Source organism: Ochotona curzoniae, unplaced genomic scaffold (genome assembly GCF_017591425.1).
Source record: "Ochotona curzoniae isolate NIBS_2020 unplaced genomic scaffold, NIBS_Ocur_1.0 patch58, whole genome shotgun sequence".
In the NCBI taxonomy this organism is placed as follows: Eukaryota; Metazoa; Chordata; class Mammalia; order Lagomorpha; family Ochotonidae; genus Ochotona; species Ochotona curzoniae.
Genome location: NW_024467037.1, coordinates 215,303 through 238,117, shown reverse-complemented (window position 1 = coordinate 238,117; position 22,815 = coordinate 215,303). Strand labels below are relative to the sequence as shown.

Genomic DNA, 22,815 nt, shown 5'->3' with positions numbered 1-22,815 from the left:
CCTTCCTGTCTTCCACACCCATCCCACAGACCCCAGCATTATGCTGTCTAATCAATTTATTTCTCCTTTAAAAATTGCCAGGCTGGGGTTAGTGTTTGGCTTTATGCTTAAGATGCCACTGTCCGATGTCAGCGAACTTTTGTATGTAATACTTGGGTTTGATACCCAACTCTGGCATCCGACTCCACCTGGGTTCTTGGCACTCGGGTTTGAGGCTTGGATTGTTCCTGCTGCCCTTCCACACCACCTCTCAAGGGCTTTGGGAAGTGAACTGATTGATAGGTTCTAACTCTCCCTTTCCTTCTCTCTCTCCCTCCTCCCACCAGGCCCTCTGGATAAACAAACAGTTAAACTAACACATAAAGAAAAAAAAAATCTCTTGCTATATTAGCTCCCATCCTTATTGCTAACAAACATTTTTAATGAAAAGTTTCAGACTTTCACAAAATACCAACCACTGAACTTCAACAGTCATTACGATATTTTTCCATTAACATCTTCAGTCACTGTCTCCTGTGCCAGTTAATTTGAAGAATATCACAGTTACTATCAATAAATAATTTACTGTCTTCTTTGTAATGTAAGAACTTACAAAAATACATAAACTTAATGCCATTTTTATATCCTAAAAATAAAGCAGTATTCCTCAGAATCATCACATGTCCAATTTGTTTTCATAAAATAGGTATTATGGCCCATTTAAGATCCTACAACCCTTTTACTCACTTGGGTAAGTTTTAGAAAACCTTCTTTAAAGGATTTTTAGGGGCAGGCTCTTAGGCTTGTATCCCATATCAGAGTCATTAAATTCAATATGCAGTGCTTAATTCTTACTTCTGATTGCAGCCGCAGGAAGGTAGCATGCAATGCCTCTGGTCACTGGTTTTCTGCCAAGTATGTGAATGACCTGGATTGAGTTTCTGGTTCCTGACTTTGATCCTTATACTTAGGACCATTGTGGACATTTGGAAAATGACCAGTGGATGAAAGTATTTTTTTTTTGATGTCTCAAAATAAAATTTTGCAATTTTTCACAAAATTTTTTAGTTCACTTATTTGGGAGACAGAAGAAGAGACAGAAAGACAAAGTGAGAGCACAGGCCAGTGAGCTGACTCCTATCTATTGAATCATGGTTCATTTCCCAAATGCCCTCGGTGACCAGGACTGGACCAAATCCAGATCTGGAAGCCACAAACACTATCCAATTCTCTCACCTGGATTGCAGTAACTCCATTACTTGAACTATTATCTACCGTCTCCAAGGGTCTCCAGTAGCAGGAAAATGAAGTCAGAACCAAAGCCAGGTGTTTACACCTAGGTGCTCTGATATGGGAGGCAAGTTTCTCAAAAGGCAGAATAAATGCCAATCCTCGTTTTAAACTAAAACAATTTTAGGAAGCATCTGCTAAAATTCTTACCTTCATGCAATCCATTATTTATCTTTATAGATGATGATGACTAGTTAGTAATTTTCCTTCTATTTTTTATTAGGCATAAATCTTGCCGAGAGCCTTCTACAGCCCTTCCCTGTACTATAATAGATAGTATAAAAAAGATCTTAATTTTACAAAAGCCACACATATGTGACTTCTTTGTCCCATTTCTACAGGAGACCGAAAACAAGGTCTTCACAGTATGAATATGATGGAGGCAGCAGCGTCAGAGCCCTCTCTTGACCTAGATAATTTGAAACTTTTGGAGGTAAGACTGCTCTTGGACTGCAGATTGTTGCTTCTGCTCGTACAGCCTATTTGAGACAAGGCTTTCATTAACCCATTTATTTATCCTATCTGTATTTATTATCAGTTTTGTTCTGAGGACTGTTCTAGGTACTGGGAATGTGAGCAGCCCCACAATTACACTCCTGCAGCTCGTATTCCAAAGAGGGAGGTAAACAAATAGATAATGTAGTTTCAAGTAGTAGTAAGAACCATGGATGAAAAAAACAAAGTTATTAAACAAAATTAATTTACAGAAAGAAATGACCATTACATGCAGATCTAAAGAGTATGGGGATAAAGACATGAAATTATGAGGAAAAATGTGCCAATAGTAAGTCCATGGTAAATGCCCAATAAATATTCCTTATCTGAGCATATGTAATATATTTTGTTGATACATATGGATATTACATATTTATTTCATGTAATTTTTTTTTGTAACATAAGCTATGTTAAAAGTCTTACCATGGGGCAGGACTAGCATCCGGCTTGTTGTACTTACATCCCATTTGGATGTAATTCACGTCCTGACTTCTGATAAGTTCCTTGTTTATGGCCTGGGAAAGTAGTAGTGGGTGGCTCAAGTCTTTGGGCTCCTGCACCCACATGGGAAACCTGGGTAAAGCTCCTTGCTTTGCATTGACTTAGCTCTGGCCATTACAACTATTTAAGGAGTAAACCAGTGAATGGAGGACTTCTCTCGCTTTGTCTTTCCTTTCCTCTCTGTAAAATCTGAGTTTCAAATAAAAATTTTAAAAATTAAAAAATAGAAGTCTTATGGGGACAGTGTCATGGCTTAGTACGTTAAGTCTCTGCCTATAGTTCTGGCATCCCATGTTGGCACTGGTTTGAGTCCTAGTTGCTCTGCTCCCCTTCCTCCCCTTCTTAAGATTTATTTTTATTGGAAAGTCAGATATACAGAGAGGAAGAGAAACAAAGAGAAAGATCTTCTGTCCGCTAATTCACTTCCCAAGTGGCCACAACAGCCAGAGTTGAGCTGATCTGAAGCCAAGAGCCTGGAGCTTCTTCTGAGTCTCCTACACAGTTGGCAGGGTCCCAAGGTTTGGACCGTGCTTGACTGCTTTCCCAGGCCACAAGCAGAGGGTTGGATGGGAAGTGAGGCCTCTGGGATTAGAACTGGCATCCTTGACTGATGGAATCATGATTCCTTGTGAAGGAACTATGCTACTGTAGCAACGTGGAGAAAATCTGTTGGAGGGTGGGAATTTGGAGGGCGGGTGTGGGCGGGATTCCAGTCTCTACAAAATTGTACCATAAAATTCAAAAATCCAAAATAAAAATTTAACAACAACCGAAAAAATAACTGGTGCCCATATGGGATCCCAGGCAGGCAAGGACTTTAGCTGCCCCACTTTTTTTTTTAAAGGTTTATTTTATTTTTCATTACAAAGTCAGATATACAGAGAGGAGGAGAGACAGAGAGGAAGATCTTCCCTCTGATGATTCACTCCCCAAGTGAGTGCAATGGCCAGTGCTGCGCTGATCCGAAGCCAGGATCCAGGAACTTCTTCCAGGTGTCCCACACAGGTGTAGGGTCCCAAGGCTTTGGGCCATCCTTGACTGCTTTCCCAGGCCACAAGCATGGAGCTGGATGGGAAGCGGGGCTGCCGGGATTAGAACTGGCACCCACATGGGATCCTGGTGCATTTGAGGCTAGGACTTTAGCCACTAGATCATGGTGCCAGGCCCACCCCACCTTTTTAAGATTTTTTGTTGTTGTTGTTGAAAAAGCGTATTTACAGAAAGAAGGAGATACAGAAAGAAAGATCTTACATTTGCTGGTTCACTCCCCAAGTGGCTGCAATGGCCGGAGCTGAGCCAAACTAAAGCCAGGAGTTGCTCTACTTCTGATCCAGCTCCCTGCTGATGTGGCTAGGAACACAGTGAAAGATAACTTGTCCTTTGGACTGTGCACTTATGTGGGTGACCCAGAAGAAGCTCCAGACTCCTCTTTGGACTGGCCCGGCTGCAGCCATTACCAACATTTGGGGAGTGAACCCGCAGTTAGAAGATCTTTCTCTCTCTGCCCTTCTCACTGTATAAATTTGACTTTCAATTAATAATAAATCTTTAAAACCAAGAGTCTTACCATGTTTTTATAGTATGATTCCAAAAACATATACCAACAAATAATAGATATGATAGACTTCACTGTATAAAACATGTTATGTACTTTTTTGCTTTGAAAGAAAAGTAAAATAAACAGATAAAAGACAAATTTGGAACAGGTATTTCAATGTAACTGTATTATACTACAGCTTTTTAAAAGGACAGTCTGTAAGTTAAATTTTAACCTAGACTTAGTGAATGAAATGTAACAAACATCCTTAAGTAAGTAATAAGTCTGTTTGAATAAAAAAGAGAAATGAAGAGAATAAATCAGTTTTGTTGATTATTTGCATATTGAGTAATTTTTATTTTATCATTTGTGAATAGTGTATTGTGAAAAACATGAATTCTTGAAGTGTTTGTTTTCTTAGAAAACAGTTAACTTGACTGGAACCTTTCTGCACACTGGTCTCTAGGACACAAGTTCAAATCTCAGTTCAGATATTTTATCGTCTGCTAAAGTGTTCCATGCATACACTGTTTCCTCATTCTGACTTTGTACTTTTCAGGATTTTCTGTCTCACTTTCCAGCAGCTGTGGCCACTCCAAATTAGGTTCTCTGGTTCCTAGGGCCAGAAACATTATGGATTTTCTGTCATAGTTTTAGCTGTTCTGAAGAGAGCTGATTTCAGCCATCCTCAAGCTAAACGCCTTAGAAATAGATGGTTTGCCCCATGTCATTCTTTTCTTCCAAACCATATTGCCTTTTAAAATCTGCTGTTGTTTATTTTCCAATGCCTTTAGTTTGTGTGTGTGTGCGCGCACATGCAAAATTTATAGTTAGGTGCAGGGGGCTGCTGGGCCCAGTCATTCATTACTTCCTAAATCATAACAGAAACAGACTTTATTTAATGGTTTAGTAAACTATAAGCAATAAAGAGCTGAAGCATACTCTATTTATTTGTACTTCATTATTTAATAAGTTTCATATGCTCATCTATTAATACCTTGCTTTCTTTAAAACAAACTTACAGCTAATTGGCCGGGGTCGTTATGGAGCAGTTTATAAAGGTTCCTTAGATGAGCATCCAGTTGCTGTGAAAGTGTTTTCCTTTGCAAATCGTCAAAATTTCATCAATGAGAAGAACATTTACAGAGTGCCTTTGATGGAACATGACAACATCGCTCGCTTTATAGTTGGCGATGAGAGGGTCACAGCAGATGGACGCATGGAGTATTTGCTTGTGATGGAGTACTATCCCAATGTAAGTTCTTTGTAGAAACTAAATTGGTAAATATTTGTTGATCATACTTTCTTTTCTTTAATTTCTATTGGAAAATCAGATATACAGAGAAGAGGAGAGACAGAGAGAAAGATCTTCTGTCTGTTCATTCACTCCCCAAGTAAGCGCAATGTCCAGTGCTGCGCTGATCTGAAGCGAGGAGCCAGAAGCTTCTTTTGGGTCTCCCGCATGGGGGCAGAGTCCCAAGGCTTTGGGCCATCCTCGATTGCTTTCCCAGGGCACAAGCAGAGAGCTGAGTGGGAAGCGGGCCTACTGGGATTAGAACTGGCACCCGTATGGGATCCTGGCATCTGCAAGTAAGGACTTCTGCCACTAGGCTACCGCGCCAGGCCCAATCAGACTTTCAAGTTGACTACTTTAACATAGAATACTGCTGGCTTGCAAACTGGTTATTAATGGGTTTGTAGTGAGCTAAGAAGCTCATGCCAGAATGAGAATTAACTGCATCATATACTAATTATCCTCCTCTGTCCCCACTTCCCTTTCCTTTGCAGCAAAACTTTCTACATAAGGAATTAGTTCTCTGATTGGAATTTGTAATGTGAGCTATGTTGTTAGAAATCAATAATAGTTTGCAGATAAGCATTTTGAGTACTACAAATGGACATAGTCCTTCCTTGGTATCCACAGGGATGATTGGCTTCAGGACAACCCCTACCAATACTGGGCATACATAAGTCTTAAATTAAATGAGATAATATTTGTATATGAACTTTGCATATCCTTCCATATACTTTAAATTATCTCTAGGGCACCTAGAATACCTAATACTATGTGAATGCTTTGTAACTAGATGTTGTATAGTATTGTTTAGGTAATAATGACAGGGAAAAAAGCCTGTACATGTCATACATATTCAGCATCAATCCAGATGTTGGATCCAGGGATGCAGAACTCTGATACGCAGAGGGTGAACTGTGTGTATACAAGTGTTTACAAAAGCCTTCTGTTTCCTACCTGTAAAACAAAACAGGGTAGTTTGTATTCACACTGATAAAAGATGTAGTTTTTCTATCTTTTCAAAAACATATTTACTTATCAGATAAGAGGAAGAGAAAGGGTGCGTAGGGGGCAAAAGAGACTAAAAGAGAGTCTTCCACTTGCTGGTTACACCCCGGATGACTGCAACAGCCAGGGTTAGACCAGGTTTCAAGACAAGAGGTGGGAACTTCATTTGGCCCTCCCAAGTAATGACAAATGCTGAAGTGCTTAAACCCTCATCTGCTGCTCCTGAGCAGGAAAACACTCCAGCTAGCATTCCAATATGGGATACAAGCATCCCAAGTGGCAATGTAACCCACTGTGCCACAGTTCCCATTCTGTTGGCTTGCTAGATCACTGAAGTACTGAAAAGAAAATAATCATGCAAAATTTTTAATGTTGTAAATATAAAAATTGATGTTAAAATTTTCCTTTCCATCCTCTCCTCTGTATACAGAAATGCCTTACTAAAAGTATTTCAGGATTCTGTAATATAATAATTCATTAGTTTTTTATGGAATTCTAACTAATGCAAATCCTTTATAAGATTTCTAATTTAACCTCTTTATGTGAAAGTAAGTTAATTCCACTTTTGGTGGGGGGGCATTTTTTCCCTCTGTCTAGGGATCTCTATGCAAGTATTTGAGTCTCCATACAAGTGACTGGGTAAGCTCTTGCCGTCTGGCTCATTCTGTGACTAGAGGACTGGCTTATCTTCACACGGAATTACCACGAGGAGGTAAGACAGTGAATAGGACATGAATAGGTTCAAAAATCACAAAGGGAAGCTTGAATTATGTCTCCAAAATAAGGTATAATTGATATTAGATATTTATTAAGGCCAACTGTTTGATAAAACCAACATGAGGAAGAAAAGTATCTGAAATGTAGCAGAAATGTTAAGAAGAACTTTAAGACTGTCAATTCTGAGTATTCTCCTTTCAAAGATATGTATGTGAGCAAACTTAGGGAATAATTCTCTTGATTCTAATTGCTGTCTTTGCATTTTATAGCCCATCATGGACCTTAGGTTCAGAAGCTCTATGTAGGCAGTTCTTTCCTTATATTTATCTTATTTAAATGAATTATAATGGAATATTCTTCTGTTTTGATATCACATCTTTATTCCATGTGTCTTTAAAATTAAAACCCAAATGTATTTTTGTATAGGCTAATTAAATGGAATTATGTTTGGCGCAGCCTGTTGATGTGGGGAGGAAGAATTGACAGTAACTTCAGTAAGAAGGATTTTGGTTTTTGTGCAGGAACCTAGGGAGACAGTGTAGGGTTGGGTTGACCATGCTGTGGCATTACCAGGACCTGAGGCTCCTATGTTTCTTTTCCACCATCCTTTATAAAGCTTTCATGTAAAAAATTACCTTATCATCCATCATGTTGAATTCTAGGCAGCGGGAAGAAGGAAGAGGAAGTAAAAGACTTGTTCCCTTGTACCTGCAGCAGTTCCACTGCTTTGCTTGTGTTTTACTTTCCAGATCTTGGGCCACACTCGGCTTCAACAGAAGCTGAGAATATGGATTTATTTGGCTGAGTGTCTGGACACCTCAACATTACTAGGTCCAGTTGCTAGGTAGGAAAGAGAATGCATGGTAGGGAGTCAGTGTTTGCCAGTGTTTAGAAATGGCAATTGTTATTGCTTGTCAAAACTGTAGTCTTCCTCAGTGTTCTTGCACATTTTTGCTGCTTGTTCTAAATCTCTTTATCAAACATTTGCTTTCTCACTTTATATCAGTATATACTTCATATCACAGGTGAGCCCTAAATTAGCTCTTCTGTGATAATCTGTCCCTGTATCTTCTTAAGCCTTCACCCCATACCACATTTTCCTGTCATACTGAAGCCCTGTCATCCTGTCATCTTTTTTAGTCTCTCCGGCATTTCTTTAGTTACGAGAACATTCATGTGCAATTTCTTAGGTCTTTGTTCCGCTGTGTTATAACATGGATCAGCTTTTCTAGCTGATGCTTCATATATAAGTTATTTCACCTGAATAATTTAACAGTTCATTTATCTTGCTTTTCCTGAATATAAAATTGACCTGTGTTACTGTCTTTGTCAGCAAGTTGATGCATTTTCTTTAGTGCTTTGTACATTAACCACTGGACTGTGTCCCTTTTCTCCTTCCTTTAGAAAGCTGGCTTAGCACAGAACTTAAAATATCCCAGTCTTTCTTTTTGAGGCTTGCAGGATTCAACAAGGTTTCAAGTCAAAATTGGCTGAAAGTATGGTTGTCATCAAAAACATGCATTTCTTTTAAACAGAGCTGTTAATTGTTTTTTCAGATTGTACTGTCACTTGATTTCTTTTTATCAAAGGAATCACTCTTTTTTGGCTAAATTAGCTCATGTAATCATCAGTTATCTTTTCAAAACTATCTAAAGACCACTGCATATAAAATATGTATAGTAGCTGTTTACATTTATGATTTTGTGTACTTAAAAGTATTTTCTTGTACACTTTTTTAAGACTTATTTTTATTTGGAAGGCAGAGTTACAGAGAGAAGAGAGACAGAGATCTATCTGCTAGTTAACTCCCCAAGTGACTATAATAGCCAAGAGTTGGGCTGGTTTGGAACCAGGGGGCTAAAGATTCTTGCCATGTGGCTGCAGGGCCCCAAGGACTTGAGCTATCCTCCACTGCCTTTCCAGACAGTTAGCAGCACACTGGATAGGAATAGAGCCTCTGAACTTGAACTAGTGCCATATGGGATGCAGGCACCACAGGTAGAGGCTTAGCACTGGGCCCATGTACAGTGTCTTAAAATACTAAAAAGTATTTATCCAGAAAATTAGATTTTTCCCAGTGTGTTCAGATGTAACTTTTTTGTGAAGACTATAAGTTGGTAGTAAGGAATAAAATTATTATCTATTAATAATAATAATGAGTTGAGCCTATTTACTTATCTATAATTAGTTCTCCCTATAAACTTTTTCTTGCAATAACAATAGTGCATGCTATTGCCAAAGAGAAATGTAATAAAAAAGGTTATTCAAACTTCACCTGAAAATTAATGTTCAGTAGTTTGTGCAGATCCAGGTCCTTCCTCTCTCTCTCTCTATTTCTCTTTCTGTGTGTGTGTGTGTGTGTGTGTGTGTGTGTGTGTGTGTACAGAGAGTAAACACATACACTTACCAAGATTAAAAAGATTATAGTGAATCCAAAGGAACTTAAGGGGGAAAAGTCATCTCTAAATGGTAGTCTCTCTTTCTCATTTATTTTCCCTGGTTTGTAATAGCAGAAAATATATTACCTTATGTTCCCTGCTTCCTGTCTCACAGACTTTTTGCACATTCTTCTCATTATTAGCTAGATTTACGCTAAAGTATAAAATCTTTTACTTTAAATGTTGATTTGGTATTTTACATTGTACATTTTCTATTGTTTCCTTACAGTTTTGTATATAAATGTTAGCCTAAGATTATGCCACCTATACTTACATCTGGTTTTATCAGAAGAAGAAATACGGTTCTTAGAGGAGCTTGGTAGGAGCCTGCTTGATATAACAGGGTTTGAAGACTGGAACAGGAAATGGATAAGGGAGAAAAGCAAGAAACAAGTGAACTTTCACATGAAGAAACTTGTTAACCATTATTTTTCTGCAAATTATACTGTTCATTGATTTTTTTAGTATCAGAGGAATTTCTTTCCTGTGTTACAGTTTGTTAAATTGCAGTTTAATGTCCAGTAATTGAGTAACATCTAAATACTGAGTCTACTTGTGCTATGGAGTTTTTATTTGTTTCCAGAGGTGGGGTTTCATTTAATGTTACACTGATACAGTCTCCTTATAGAGAGGGGAAGCAACATGGTGTTTCTTTATGAGAGCTTAAGTTAGATTCATTCTTTCATTCAGCAAGTGTTTATTATCTATTATGTTTCAGGTCTTTTAAATTCATGTGAAGCGTAATGCTGTTCTGGTTCTGAAAAAACAAAATACTTGTGTTCTCCCAATTAATTGTGAAACCATTTCTAGTTAGATGCAATGAACTGAGGAGCTAAGAAACATGGCCAAACCATAGGGCAGAACCGTGATGTACTGTAACAGGCTTGATTTGCAAAGCTATGGGAGAACAGTATAAGATTTATAGAAAAGTTTTCCATTGATTTGTTTTAAACGGGATGACTTTTTGGTGTTTATGCCACATACTGCTCTCTGTATTATCTCCTATTGCTGCCCTGAAGTTAATAGGAAAAATAGGTTGGTGTTAGAGTCCAAAGCAGCAGATTGTTTGCTGTTAGTTTCAGCTGAATGCCTAATGCTTTATTAACTGTATAGGTAGTGGGAATTATGTTGTAAAATATATTAGAAAGTAGTAATGACCACTTTGAAGTTTTGATTTTTGTGTCTTTTTTGTTATTAGAAAATTAACGGGAAGAAAACTAACATTTCTTCTATATTCAAGTATTTTACTGTGTTCATGTATTTCCTATTATCTAATATTTTTATTATTCCCCAAACAGATCATTATAAACCTGCAATTTCCCATAGAGACTTAAACAGCAGAAATGTCCTGGTGAAAAATGATGGTACCTGTGTTATTAGTGACTTTGGCTTGTCCATGAGGCTGACTGGAAACAGGCTCGTACGCCCAGGGGAGGAAGATAATGCAGCCATAAGTGAGGTAGGTGTATGCAAAATGTAGCATACTGACATGCTTTGAAATTATGAATTAACTACATTTAAAAGAATCCACTGCTCAGGACATTTATCTCTATATTCCAGCTATGGAATATTGGAACTTGTAAAATTTGTGAATACCAAAACTCTTGCATAAAGGCCTTAGTAAATTTCATCTGTTTATTTTGGAAATCACTGTCACCTCCTTTTTTTCTTTTTTCAAAGTTTTTATTAGTATTATTATTATTAGAAAAAGCAGAGTGTCAAGAAGGGGAGAGGAATACCAGTTTTTTTCATGTTTTGTTTACCCTATGAATGACCTCAGTGGCTAGATCTGAGCCATTTTGAAGCCAGGAGCCAGGAACTCTGTCCTGGTCTCCCACAGAGGATGCCGGGGCTCAGATACTTCCACTGCTTTCTCTGGCATGTTAGCAGGGAGCTGGATAGGAAGTTGAGTGACTAGGCTCAAACTATTCTAATTCATGATGTTGGCACCATAAGAAGGCACTTCACCCACAGTGCCACAATGCCAGTTTTTGCCAATTCACTCTTAAGGTTATTTGAAAGGCAGAACAAGAGAGGGAGAATGAATCAGTGAATCTTCATCTGCTGGCTCACTGTTCAGTGGCCTCAGTAAGAAAGGATGGCCCAAACCAAACACAGGAACCTGGAACTCAGCTTTGCAGAGCAGACGGGACTTGACTTGGGATGTTGGTGTCAGAAACAGAAGCTTTAAAAAAAAAAAAACAAACATTTTGTTGTTGTTGTTATTGGAAGGTAGATTTGCAGAAAGACCTTCTACCACTGGCTTACTCCCCAAATGGCCACAACAGCCAGAGCTAGCCAGATTAGCTGAGCTAAGCTGAAACCAGGAGCCAGGAGGTTTTTCCAGGTCTCCCATACAGGTGCAGGGTCTCCAGGCTTACAATCAATTTCTGTTGTTTTCCAGGCCATAAATAGGGAGCTGGATGAGAAGTGGAGCAACCATGACACAAACTGGTACCCATATGGAATTCCAGCACTTGGCGTGGAGGATTAGCCAGTTGAGCCAGTGCACCAGCTTCAGAAGTGGTAGCTTAAAGTGTTGTGCTACAATGCCAACTCTCTTTTTTAAAGCAAGAGAAAAGTAACCAGTGCCCACCTTGTGACACGCAGGTTAAACTGTCAGTTGCAACATTTGGCGTGCCCTGTGAATGCTGGTTCAAGTCTCAGCTGTTCCACTTCCAATCAAGCTCACTGTTAGTTTGCCTAGGAAATCAACAGAACATGGTCCAAGTGCTTAGGCTCCTGTCACTCACATAGGAAACCCTGATGGAGTTTCTGGTTCCTCACTTTAACTTGGCCTGCTCCTGGGGAGTGAATTGGAAAACAGAAGAGCCTCATACTCTGTGTGTTTGTGTGTGTGTATAAATAACTCTGCCTTTCAAATAAATAAATTAATCTTTTTAAAAACACATAAAATTATTAAGTTTAAGGTAAGGCAGTACATCTTCCACCATTAGTGTAGAACATATCCTTCCCAGGGTTGGTGCCGTGGTGCATCAAGCTGATCCTCCACCTGCAGTGTCGGCATCCTGTATGGGTGCTGGTTTGTGTCGCAGTTGCTGCACTTCCCACCCAGCTCCCTGTTATGGCCTGGGAAGGCAGCAGAGCGTGTTTCTCTAGTCCTTGGGGGCCTGCATCCATGTGGGTGATTTGGCAGAAGCTCCTGGCTCTCAGCTTTGTATCAGCTCTGCTCTGGTCATTGTGGGCATTTGGCGAGTGAAACAACAGAAGGAAGTGCTCTCCCTGTAAAATTTGCCATTCAAATTTTCAAATACAAATAAATAATAAATGTTTTTTTAAGTCTGACAAAAAAACATACCCTTTCCAACTGTTTATCTCTCTGTTTGTCATTTAGTCTTCCAAATGAATAAATAAATCATCTTAGAGAAAAACAGATGAACAGAAATAGATGACTGGTTCACTCTCCAGATGCTTGCAACAGCCAGGAACTTAATCCAGGGCTCTTACATGGGTAGCAGGGAGCCAGCGATCTGAGCTTTCACCTGCTAGTTCCCTTGTTGGGCGTTAGCCTGAAACTGGAGTCAGGAGTGTGGCTGGAACTTAAATCCAGGCACTCTGATAAGTTACGCAAACATTCCAAGGGGCATCTTAAATGCTATCCCAAACCCTTACCCCTCTTAACCATTTTACATATTGGTACACATAAGGATGTCTATCTTACTCATTTTAATTTATAGTATTCACTAAAATAGATTTACCACAGTTTAATTATTCAGAGAAGGCATTTATAGAAAAAAATCAAGTACGAAGGCTCATTGACATGCTTAGGGTCCATGACTAAAGTTTATATATGTAACTTCTGATCTAATGTCTACTACCCTTTATAACATGCTCTATTTTGATTCTGAAAAATATCACTGATTATTAGGTTGGTACAATCAGATACATGGCACCAGAAGTGCTAGAAGGAGCTGTGAACCTAAGGGACTGTGAGTCGGCTTTGAAACAAGTAGACATGTATGCGCTTGGACTAATCTATTGGGAGATATTCATGAGATGTACAGACCTCTTCCCAGGTAAGAATTGCTCTCAGAAGTTCACAGATTTTGGAGTGTAGCAATTTTATTTTTCTATTTATGTTAATATAATTTCTATGCAATAATCTTTGTACTTTCACTTAAACCTTTAGTTTATTGCCATCTAGTGTTCAGAAACATATGCTGAAGGATGTAAGTCAGAAAGTTGCTTTTTGTATTGTTGTTTTTTTGTTTCTTTTGTAAAGATTTTTTTTTTCCATTGGAAAGTCAGATTTACAGAGAGAAGGAAAGAGAGAGAAAGAGCCTCCAGCAACTGGTTCACTCCCCAAGTGGCCAAAACAGCTGGAGCTGAGCTAATCTGAAGCCAGGAGCCTTGCCTGAGTCTCCCATGCAGGTTCAGAGTCCCAAGGCCCTGAATCATTCTTGATTGCCTTCCCAGACAACAAGCAGGAAACTGGATCGGAAGTGGGGCTACCAGGATTAGAACTGGCACTCATATGGGATCCCAGTGCGTGCGAGGCGAGGACTTTAGCCGCTAGGCTACTGCACTAGGCCCTATCAGTGAACACTTTTTACTTCCTGCTTACTTTCTTTCCTATTCTTCGTGTATTCCTTTTCAAGAATATTCAACATTTATGAATGCTTGTTTGATGAGGCTTACTTGAAATAATCAAATGGATTTATAGGATATTTTTCATTGTTTGGATTATACCACCTTATTTAAAGCTTTAACTACAAGTGGATTACATTTTTTTTTGTGGTGCTCTTGCTGTACAAAATGGTTCGACATGTAGTCTCTTATAGGAATATCAATGAAAGGAATCAGCTTTGGGAAAATTTATGAAATTAAGCTAGTTAATGAAAATATTAATAGTGGTATTGGACTGTTTTACCTTAAAGACATTAAACATTAATTTATAATTCTAAAGTATAATTAAGTAGGATAGCGATTATTGGGGACTACATTGTGGTGGGCAGGTTAGGACAGTGCTTGCTATGCCAGCTTCCTGTATGGGTGTGAGTTTGAGTTGTTGCTTCGCTTCCAGTCCAGCTGTCTGCTGATTAGGAAAGCAGTGGGACTTGGCCCTAACGGTTTGTGCTTGTACATGCGTGTGGATGACCTGGATGAAGTTCCTAGATCCTGACTAGAAACTGGCTCAACCCTGGCTGTCATGGCCGTTTGGGTAGTGAACCAGCATGTGGAGGACAGCTTCCTTTCTCTGATTCAGCTTTCAAGTAAAATGAATAAATGTTTTTTTAAAAATATGATTATTGAGAGCCCGGCGCGATGGCGCAGTGGTTAGGGTCCTCGCCTTGCACACCCGGGATCCCATATGGGCGCTGGTTCTAATCCCAGCAGCCCCGCTTCCCATCCAGCTCCCTGCCTGTGGCTCGGGAAAGCAGTTGAGGACGGCCCAAAGCTTTGGGACCCTGCACCCGCGTGGGAGACCCGAAGAAGTTCCTGGTTCCCGGCTTCGGATCGGCATAGTATCGGCCCGTTGCGCTCATTTGGGGAGTAAATGATCGGACGGAAGATCTTCCTCTCTGTCTCTCCTCTCTGTATATCCGCCTTTCCAATAAAAATAAAAATAAATCTTTAAAAAAATTTTTAAAATGATTATTGAGATTAATAAGATAAATCACTTGTTATTTAGAAGTAAATGTTTTCTAGAATATTAAAAATGCCATTCTGTGTCGAGGGGTGGGAGTTTGGGGGAGAATCCCAAATAAAATAAAAATAAATTTTTAAAAAATGCCACTAATAATTGCCATAATATCACAAATATCCTATGGTTAGAACTTTGATCACGAGTTTTTTTTTTAATTTGAGCACCCAGGATGTTTGTTGTATAAGCATGTCTGACTAAAAGGATTCTTTCATCTGCTTTAGTGCATGTCAGCAGCATTTTAGAAAATTCTATTTAAAAAGTGACTTGCTTTTAATTTGTTAAACAAAAAGCAGTGTCAGATGTCTGAATAACAGAAAATAATTAAATCTTGTTTGCAGAGATTGCTTCAGTAGATGTGGAGAATAGAATCAAAATAGAAGGGCAAAGGACCAGTAGGTTAAGCTGTCTCTAACAGCATTGACATCCAGTACTGGAGCGCTCATGTACATCTTGGCCACTCTGCATCCTGTCCAGCTACATGCTAATGCACTTGGGAAGGCAGGAGAAGATGGCCTGAGTACTTGGATCCCTGTCACCAACAAGGGTGACCAGGAAGTGCTCCCGATTTCACTCTGATACAGATCTGGCTGTTTTGGGAATAATTTCCCTATATGTCTCCCCCTCTCTGCTGCCTTGCCTTTCAAATAAATAAGCACATCCTTAAATAAAAAATAAAATAGAGGAATCATAGTTAGATGTGGCCATTAAGACACTGCTTAGAACAGGTGATATCAGAATACCTGAGTTCACTTCCAGCTCCACTTTTGATTCCAGACGCCTGCTAATGGACTCCCTGAGAAGCAACAGAGTAGTTTCTATGGAATAGAGAAGATAGAAATCATATTACTGAGGTATAGGAAGAAAAAGTATTGAGAAAGCCCAAGCTGGGGATATAATGCATTCTTTTTTTTTTTTTTTTTTTTTTAAAGATTTATTTTTTATTTTTTCATTGGAAAGGCGGATATACAGAGAGGAGAGACAGAGAGGAAGATCTTCCATCCGATGATTCACTCCCCAAGTGAGCGCAACGGGCCGATACTATGCCGATCCGAAGCCAGGAGCCTCTTCCGGGTCTCCCACGCGGGTGCAGGGTCCCAAAGCTTTGGGCCGTCCTCGACTACTTTCCCAGGCCACAGGCAGGGAGCTGGAAGGGAAGCGGGGCTGCCGGGATTAGAACCGGCGCCCATATGGGATCCCGGGCGTGCTAGGCGAGGACTTAACCACTTGCGCCACCGCGCCGGGCCCATATAATGCATTCTTATATTCTAACAATGATGTGTTTAGAAGCTGAAAAGAATTCAAGAATGTAGGTCAGCATTCCTGCTGAGGCACTGGCATCCCATATAGTGCCAGTTCGTGTCCTGACTGCTTTACCTCTGATCCCGGTCCCTGCTTTTGGCCTGGGAAAGCAGCAGAGGATGTTCCAAGTCCTTGGGTTTCTGCACCCACAAGGAAGTCTTGGCAGAAGCTCCTGGCTCCTGGCTCCTGGCTCCTGATTTCTGGCTTCTGGCTCCTGGCTCCTGGCTTTGGATCACTTTAACTCTGGTGGTTGTGGCTATTTGAGGAGTAAACTAGCAGAAGGACAACCTCTATCTTTCCTTTCTCTCTAGTCTTTCAAATAAAAATAAGCATGTTGAAAAAAATAAACACAGAACTCATATTGCTAAATGTACAGAGTAGCATAAATATAAAATTCTTCCATTATATTTTATAAGTATCAGAAGCTCTCATCACAGTTGATTGTTTAACAATAAGCAAGATATTAGGCAGTAATAGAATAATTAGAGATTTTTTAAAATTCTTAGCCTATATACCACTTGGGAAGAGGAATTTTTTGAAAAATCAACATGTTAATTTTTTAAAAAGATTTCATTTTTATTGGAAGGTCAGATATACTGAGAGGCGGAAATACAGAGGGGAAGATCTTCCATCTGCTGATTCACTCCCCAAGTGGCTGCAATGGCCGGAGTTGAGCCAATCTGAAGCCAGGAGCCTGGAACCTCTTTTGGGTCTCCCACATGGGTGCAGGATCCCAAGGTTTTGGACCATCCTGGACTGCTTTTCCAGGTTACAGCCAGGGAGCTAGATGGGAAGTGGGGCTGCCGGAATTAGAATCAGTACCCATATGGGATCCCAGCACATGCAAGGCAAGGACTTCAGCTGCTAGGCTACCATGCTGGGCCCAACATGTTGATTTTTGTCAAGTGGTCATTATCATAGAAATTCTGTGACATTTGTTACGGTCTGGCTGTATGATGACATAAGACATGATAACTATTCATGCCACTTATTTATATGGGTGTTTGTTTAACCTGATCTTAGATTTGCCCATCATCTACGCCCTGTGTAGCTTCAGAGTTGAGACAATTTTTAAATATTAAATATACATTATAAACATGATAACTTTTCTTTTCCCTCAGCTAGAAGTCTTTTTAAAATGCCTACCTCTCATTGAAACTAACCTTGGATCTATCAATAAATTATTGAGACTCACCTAAGGAAAGCATTTACTAATAATGTATCAGGGTCTCTGGGATTTCAAAGTGTGCCTGAAAGGGTTTAATATGTGCACATCAGAATTATCCACTTTTACTCTATTATTTATGATGATTGGAAATTATATTCTGTTTTTACAAATATACAGGTGAATCTGTACCAGAGTACCAGATGGCTTTTCAGACAGAAGTTGGAAACCATCCCACTTTTGAAGATATGCAGGTTCTTGTTTCTAGGGAAAAACAGAGACCCAAGTTCCCAGAAGCCTGGAAAGAAAACAGCCTGGTAAGAAGGAAACAAAATGATTCAAAAGAGGGCTTCAGGACTGAACATGGCTTAATGTTTGATGCACAAAGTAAACTTCATAATGCTAATAATTGTCCACAAATATCAAACACCATTTAGAGAGACTCATGATATGTCTAAGGGTTGCCAGATTGAATAGCAGCTGACTTTAACATATTGATAGTTTATATGTTATTCCAATTCCATCTTGTCCTTTTTATAATATTGATAATAATATTGTTAAGCAGTTCAGGCTTACATATTCAGTGACAAAAATTTAGGCTACACCTAAAAGAGGCCATGCTGCAATCTGTGAATTCTGCTCATTAGAAATAAGAGTTCAAATGATGAAATATCTGTAAAGCTTCCTGCCATTTGAATACATCTTTTTTACACCACTGAAAATATCTTACATACATTTGCACACATAAACATTCATATAATTTTTTGAAGAGTTTTTAAATTTTAAATTGGAGTGATCTTTCATCCTCTCATTCACTCCCCAAATGGCTTAAATAGCTGGGGCTGGATCAGGAGCTTCTGTGGGTCTGCCAGGTGACAGTAGAGACCCCGAAACTTGAGCTGTCTTTCATCTTTTCCCAGGTGTGTTAGCAGGAAGCTACATCAGAAATGGAACAACTGGGGTTGACCTGGCACCCTTATAGGATGCCAACATTGCAGACAGTAGCTTAAACCATTACAACATGTGCCCCTCAGATAATTTTCGAAGTATTTATTTATTTACCAGAGTAACACATGGGGAGGGAGACAGAGAGATTGAAAAGGATAAAGAGAGAGGTTTCACCTGCTGGTTTTCTCCCCAAATAGCTGAAGTGGCTGGACTTGGGCCAGCTGGAAGCCAAGAGTCAGGGACTCCATCCATGTCTCCCATAGGGATTAAAAGGGCCCTACTTTGGCCCTCATCACCTGCTTTGCTAGGCACATTAGCATGAAAATGGAATATGGTATCATTCTTACATAGGATTCCATCATGCTCACATGTGATGCTGGCTTTCAAAGGGCTGGCTTAACCTATTGAACCACAAACCAAGATTTTTAGTATATAAATAAATTGTTTTTGGTTTTTCTTTTTTTAATTAAAAAGGAACAATTTCATGTGTTTCACAAGTACAGTGCTAATAACATAATGATATTTCCCACTTTACCCTCCATCCCTTGCTGTCATCCTCACTCCTTGTTCCATATTTTTCTTTTAATTTTACAATGATGTGCTTTTAATTTGCTAACACAGCTCAGCCCTCCCCTAATTTCAGCTTCCACAGTAGTGAGTGAAAAACAAACCCATTCCTCAGGAGTAGATAAAGGGCTATAAACAATAGTCCAATCTCAAAGTGCAGATTTCATGCATATATGTTTTTTGTACTCTGTATATTAAAATTACCACAAATCAAGGAAAGCATAGGTATTTGTCTTTTGGGGATTGGCCATTTCACTGAGCATCATGATCTTCAGTTGCATCCATATTGTTACAAAGACAGGCTTTCATTCTTTTACATGGCTGAATAGTATTGCATTATGTATATTTAACACAATCTCCTTATCAAGTATCTGGGTTGATTCCATATCTTAGCAATGGTGACATGAGCTACTAAGAACATGGGGATTAAGATCACTCTTTCATATTGCTGGTTTCATTCCCTCTGGGTAAGTTTCTGGTGCGGGGGAGCGGGGAGGAAAAGCTAAGTCATATGGCAGCTGTATTTTCAGATTCCTGAGGAATATTCATTCTGTCTTCCATTATGGCTTTACTAGTTTACATTCCCCATCAACAGTGTACTGTATACTTTTTATGCATCATCCATAAATTTCTTGACAGTGAAAAAGAAATGAAAAAAGTAATTAAGCAATTAAGCAATTTTGTTATATATTTTCACATTTCAATTTTAGATTGTCTTGGAAAGATTAGAATATATTTATTCTGGATCCTGACAGTTGTTTTCATTTCAGAGAAGGGCTACATACACATTACCTATTTTCATACAAATTTTGATTGCCCATTGTCTACATTGATCTAGTTTTATCAGTACATTGTCTTCAACACTGGCTTCTGTGTCCTTTAAAGATTGAAATCTTTTTTAAGTGGAAGGCAGTTGAAGAGCCTGTTGCAAGCACATATGGCCAAAATTGCCTCCAAAGTGTAGTCCCTGCTGTGGGAGCTGAGACAGATGTTTAAGAGGTCCCTGACAGCAGGAGAGAGGCCAAATGCTGTACCAGGATTGATCAGAAGTACCAACCTCAGCCCACTGTGATTACCTGGTGACTAAATCCTAGCCTTGCATGCGCCAGGATCCCTTATGGGTAGCAGTTCATATCCCAGATGCTCCATTTCCCATCCAGCTCCCTGTTTGTGGCCTGGGAAAGCAGTCGAGGACACCCATGTAGGAGACCTGGAGGAACATCTTGGCTCCTGGCTTCCGATCAGCTCAGCTCTGGCCATTGCAGTCATCTGGGGAGTGAGCCAGCAAATGGAAGATCTTTCTTTCCTCCTCTGTATATCTGTCTTTCCAATAAAAAAAAATTACAAAAATTAAAAAGAAATATTAAAAAATAAAGTACCAACAATATAGTACAGTGCCTCTTATTCAGCTGAAATACAGCTTCAATCTTCTTAGGTTATTTTATTAGAGAAAATATAATCTATTATTTTGAACTATCTCAGCAATCCTGTCAATATGTAATAGGCATTATATATACATGAATCTGTAAAGCTCTTTTTCTTCCAATTTAGATTTGGTTGCTAAGTAAGGGATTTGTAATAGTTGGTACACTTCTAAGAAATATGTTTAGGGGTCAGCGCTATGGCTAACAAGCTAACCTTCCACCTTCAAGCACCAGCATCGCACACAGATCGAGATGTTCCATTCACTGTTCAAACAGCACAACAGTCAGCTCTGGGCACATTGAAAACAGGAGCCAGGAACTCCAGCTGAGTCTCCCCCGGATGCAGTAACCCATGTCCAAGAAGAACACTATTAAATACCTTTCAGGTTAAAAGTTGAATTTTGATTGCATAACCTAGATTATTTGGAAATACTGAAAATGTTTCAAAGAATGCTGAAAAGGATATTGTCCTAAAATAGGATTCTGCTTATACTTATAATAAAAATGTATTTGTTGTTTCTCTGAAATTCAAGTTTAAATTGGTATATTAACATTTTTATTTTTCTGAATGTAGCAGCCCTAACATAAAACCGTCATTTTAAAATAAATGTTTCCAGGCTGGCATTTGGTACATTGGATTTGGCTCTTCTGCAATACTGGCATCCCATGGTTTGTTTGGTTTTTTTAAAGATTTATTTGTTTTCATTGCAAAGTCAGATATACAGAGAGGAGGAAATACAGAGAGGAAGATCTTACATGATTCACTCCCCAAGCAGCTGCAAAGACTGGAGCTGAGTCAGTCCAAAGCCAGGAACCCAGAACCTCTTTTGGGTCTCCCACATGGGTGCAGTGTTCCAAGGCTTTGGGCCGTCCTCGGCTTCATTCCCAGGCCACAAGCAAGGAGTCGGATGGAAAGTGGAGCTGCCAGGATTAGAACTGAGGCCCATATGGGATCCTGGTGCATTCAAGGCGAGGATGCGCTGGGCCCATCCATGGTTTTGAGTCCTCACTTCCAGTCCAGCTCTCTGCCAATGGCTTGAGAAAGCCACAGAAGAGCGGAAGATGGCCCGAGTGTTTGGGCCTGGATGAAACTCCTGGCTCCTGTTTTGGCCTGGCCCAGTCCCAGCCATTACAGCTAGTTAGGTAGTGAATCAGTAGCTGGAAGATTTTTGTTGTTTCTTCTCTGTCTAGGTAACTGCCTTTCACATTAATCTTTAAAGAAAAAAAAATGTTTAAAGGTACATGAACTATGAATGTCAGAGCAGGTACAAAGCTTGATGCCTAATTTTAAAAAAATGAAAAGACTTCATCTTGTAAACAAAAATATTCACTACTTTTTTTTGAAAACACACTTTTATGTACTTTGTATCCTAGGCAGTGAGATCACTCAAGGAGACTATAGAAGACTGCTGGGACCAGGATGCAGAGGCCCGGCTCACCGCACAGTGTGCTGAGGAGAGGATGGCTGAACTTATGATGATATGGGAAAGGAACAAATCTGTGAGCCCAACAGTCAATCCAATGTCTACTGCTATGCAGAATGAGCGGTAAGAACCTGTGGGATTTAGCATCTAGCAGTCAGTATTGGAATCTGATACTGAACAAATAATAGCAAATAAATTATGTTAAACCAGTCCAATATTGCAGTCATTAACTGATATGATCTAATGCTGTAATTTTTCTTCTAAGGAAATGAGAATTCTTTTTATTGTTTTATGATACAGTTTAATAGGCACTGGGGTTTCCCCTCTCCCTCCCCAAGCTCCCTTTCCTCTCCCCTGGTCTCCCCTCCAGTCTTATAATGGGTGTCTTTTGTGAATTTTCACAAATTCATCATGTTACCCCTGAGTTATCTCCCAACAATTTAGGTTATCAGCCATTTTGTTGTGAGTCCATCCTTGTAGTACATGTATGTATGAGGACTTCTCTCTTTCCACTTACGAACATAATAATTTCTGCTGCATTCCATAATGTATCCCCTTGTGTACAATCCACTGTGGGGGGAAAAAAAGAATAGTGAACCTTCATCCACATGAAGTTAACGAACATATAACAAAGGTATCAGTGTGACACTAGGGTGGTGAAAAAGAGTGTCCAGCATCTTCATGTAGGAATAAATGCCAGTGTGTGTCCCAAGGCACTAATGAAGGTACAATGAGGACTAGATCCTCATTATTTATGGGCAGTAGCAATAACAATGAAAAAAGGACATTAACAATCTCAGGTGATTACTTAGGGATTGTTTGTTTGAAACAGAGCACCACCAAGAGATGGAGAGGCGACAGAGGGAGAGCAAGAGGCCAAATGGCTGCAATAGCCCAGTTTGGGTCAAGCTGAAAACCAGGAGCCAAGAACTCCATCGTGGTCTCACTTGTGGGAGACAGGGAGGCCACACAGTTGGACCATCTTCCACTATCTTCCCAGGGAGCTGGCTCAAGCTAGTATTTGATGCCACCATTGCAGGCATTGGCTTAACTTGCTGTTC

The 22,815-nt window shown here is 39.6% G+C and overlaps 1 protein-coding gene across 1 annotated transcript in view; it reads left to right on the top strand.

Moving 5' to 3' along the window:
- Positions 1-22,815, top strand: part of LOC121168118 (bone morphogenetic protein receptor type-2-like) — a 111,899-nt gene that overhangs the window by 77,862 nt on the left and 11,222 nt on the right. Inside the window, exons 5-11 of the mRNA XM_040997908.1 lie at positions 1,611-1,702; positions 4,827-5,057; positions 6,702-6,816; positions 10,558-10,718; positions 13,149-13,296; positions 17,572-17,708; positions 21,705-21,877. Of these exons, the coding sequence (XP_040853842.1) occupies positions 1,611-1,702; positions 4,827-5,057; positions 6,702-6,816; positions 10,558-10,718; positions 13,149-13,296; positions 17,572-17,708; positions 21,705-21,877 (1,057 nt within the window). The remainder of the gene's footprint in view (positions 1-1,610; positions 1,703-4,826; positions 5,058-6,701; positions 6,817-10,557; positions 10,719-13,148; positions 13,297-17,571; positions 17,709-21,704; positions 21,878-22,815) is intronic.